Source organism: Sinocyclocheilus anshuiensis, unplaced genomic scaffold (assembly GCF_001515605.1).
Source record: "Sinocyclocheilus anshuiensis isolate Anshui unplaced genomic scaffold, SAMN03320099.WGS_v1.1 scaffold813, whole genome shotgun sequence".
Taxonomy (NCBI): Eukaryota; Metazoa; Chordata; class Actinopteri; order Cypriniformes; family Cyprinidae; genus Sinocyclocheilus; species Sinocyclocheilus anshuiensis.
The window spans coordinates 913,820-916,222 of NW_015540942.1; the positions used below are offsets into that span (position 1 = coordinate 913,820).

Genomic DNA, 2,403 nt, shown 5'->3' on the forward strand with positions numbered 1-2,403 from the left:
CTCTTATCTCCCTATTCAGTGTGTATTTGGCCTGTTTGTACAAGTCTTTGTCCCCACTCCTGTAGGCGTCCTCTTTGGCCTGGCAAAGCTGTTTGAGTTTTGCACTGAACCAAGGTTTGTCATTGTTAAATGTGAAATAAGTCCTGGTGGGAACACACATGTCCTCACAGAAACTAATGTAGGATGTCGCGGTGTCAGTGAGCTCATCCAGATCAGTAGCTGCAGCCTCAAAAACACTCCAATCAGTAAGTTCAAAGCAGGCCTGTAAATCCTGCTCTGCTTCAGCCCGAGAACGATAATGAAAGAGTCCGGATAACGTTGTTCTGTGTGTGCGATCTGATCGGCCAACAGTTCTAGTGCGGTGCTCACACGCACGTCAGGAGGAATGTACACACTCACCAGAATAAATGAGGAAAACTCCCGCGGCGAATAAAAAGGCTTACAATTAATGTTCCCCGACGACTCGGTGATGCGGTCTGCTCTGAACAGCTGGAAGCCCGTTAGATGTAACACGCTGTCCGGGATAGCTCCGTTCAGCCAGGTTTCCGTGAAGCAGAGCGCAGCGGAGTTTAAAAAGTTCTTGTTTGTGCAGGTGAGGAGTCGTAGTTCGTCCGATTGATTTGCTAGGGAGCGGAGATTCGCCAGATGAATGCTCGGCAGCGGAGTCCTAAAACCGCGCTGTCTGAATTTAATGAGCGCGCCGGCACGCTTCCCTCACTTACGTCGCCTGGAGCGCTTGTATAGGAACGCAGCTCCTCTGACTAAAATGTCCAGTAAAACGTCTGAATGTTCAAACGTCGGCAAAAAGTTACCATAAAATGCCATTCATAAATATATCTATCTACTAACCTATATATTCATACCTATCTTTATAAACATCTTTCTTTGTAGTAAAGCTGATCGGGAAAAAATTGCTTAAGACAGGACAAACAAACAAAAAGAGTACAAGTACCAAGGACCGACAAACCATGGCTGCCATCTGCGGCGCCATCAGCGTAATCAGATGGCAATTGTTAATTGTTAGTAAGTATAATGCCCCTTAAAAGTATTACATTTTGGACACTTAAAGGGGTCATATGATGTTGCTAAAAAGAACATTATTTTGTGTATTTGTTGTAATGAAATGTGTTTATGCGGTTAAACAAAGTAGTTTCGCTTTCACAACGAAACACACATCGTCACACACAGCGGGCTTGAGTGAGCTGCGGCCGGCGGGCTGAGTGAGTGGAGGCCGGAGGCCTAGAGTGAGGAACGGACGGCGGGCTTGAGAACGGCGCGGCCGGTGGATTCGACCAAGGAGCGGCCGGCGGTCTTGCAGCAACCACATGTGACGACCCCGGGCTGGATTCTGCTTCGTCCACGGTGAAAGCCGATCCGGCGATCCACAGCGCGAAGTTGATGTATTTCCTCAGCGACCAGCACGGATCAGCTCTAGGCATGACGAAGCAGATATCGTCCTCTTTTGGAAGGCCAAACAAAGTAGTTTTGCTTTCACAACGAAACACAGCACCTTCACGACATGGCGGCGGCAGCAACAACAATACTACAGCGAGAATAAAAGTTATGCCTTCTTTCTTTGCGTGAACATTTGGGCGGCGTTATGCAAATCTTCCCACATTGTGACGTAGACATGTGGGGGCATGTTAGAACGAGCCGTTTTAGGTAGGCGTGGTTGAATCTTAACTTTTATAAAGAATATCTCTTTGGATTTGTGACTTTAGTCTTTGCAACTTTACAGATCTTCTTTATGCACCAAGAGCTTGTAACACTCCAAAGAGAAAGGAAAAATTGAAATCGCATCATATGACCCTTTAAAAAAAAATCTGAATAACATTTTCATCATATTAACAATGGATGTTCAATTAGCTTGACCATAAAATTTACTAATCGTAGTATTAAACAGTATATCTATTGTTTGAACAGTATATCTGTCATTTGAAATCAGCAAATTCTTGCTTTTAAAGTGTTTGTGCTCTATTTATTTAAAATAAATATATTTTTTTCCCTACGTAATGCATACATTTATGTATTTTAAAATGTGGATGCACAAATGGCTTTCTTTATTGTCTTTGTATCTTTGACCTTTGCGAACGCTCTTTCTCTCTCCTTTCCCTCTCTCCTAAATCCAGACTTTGCTGAGTTCATCTTCCTGGGGATCTTTATGTCAGAGATGTGTATTAAGATGTATGGGCTGGGGACCAGACCTTATTTTCACTCCTCCTTCAACTGTTTTGACTGCATTGTGAGTTTCTCTCGTCCCTCCTTCTTTTACTAAAACCAAAAAACATTTGAAGGAAACCAAAACATTATACCAGCTGTTCATTCCTCTTTCAGGTCTTAAAGGGATAGTTCACCCAAAAATGAAAATTTGATGTTTATCTGCTTACTGCCAGGGCATCCAAG

The 2,403-nt window shown here is 43.6% G+C and overlaps 1 protein-coding gene across 1 annotated transcript in view; it reads left to right on the forward strand.

Annotated features, from left to right (window-relative positions):
• The window catches only part of LOC107689683 (voltage-dependent P/Q-type calcium channel subunit alpha-1A-like), a 123,098-nt gene that overhangs the window by 55,688 nt on the left and 65,007 nt on the right, over nt 1-2,403 (forward strand). The window contains exon 12 of the mRNA XM_016487803.1: nt 2,103-2,242. Coding sequence (XP_016343289.1) covers nt 2,103-2,242 — 140 coding nt within the window. The remainder of the gene's footprint in view (nt 1-2,102; nt 2,243-2,403) is intronic.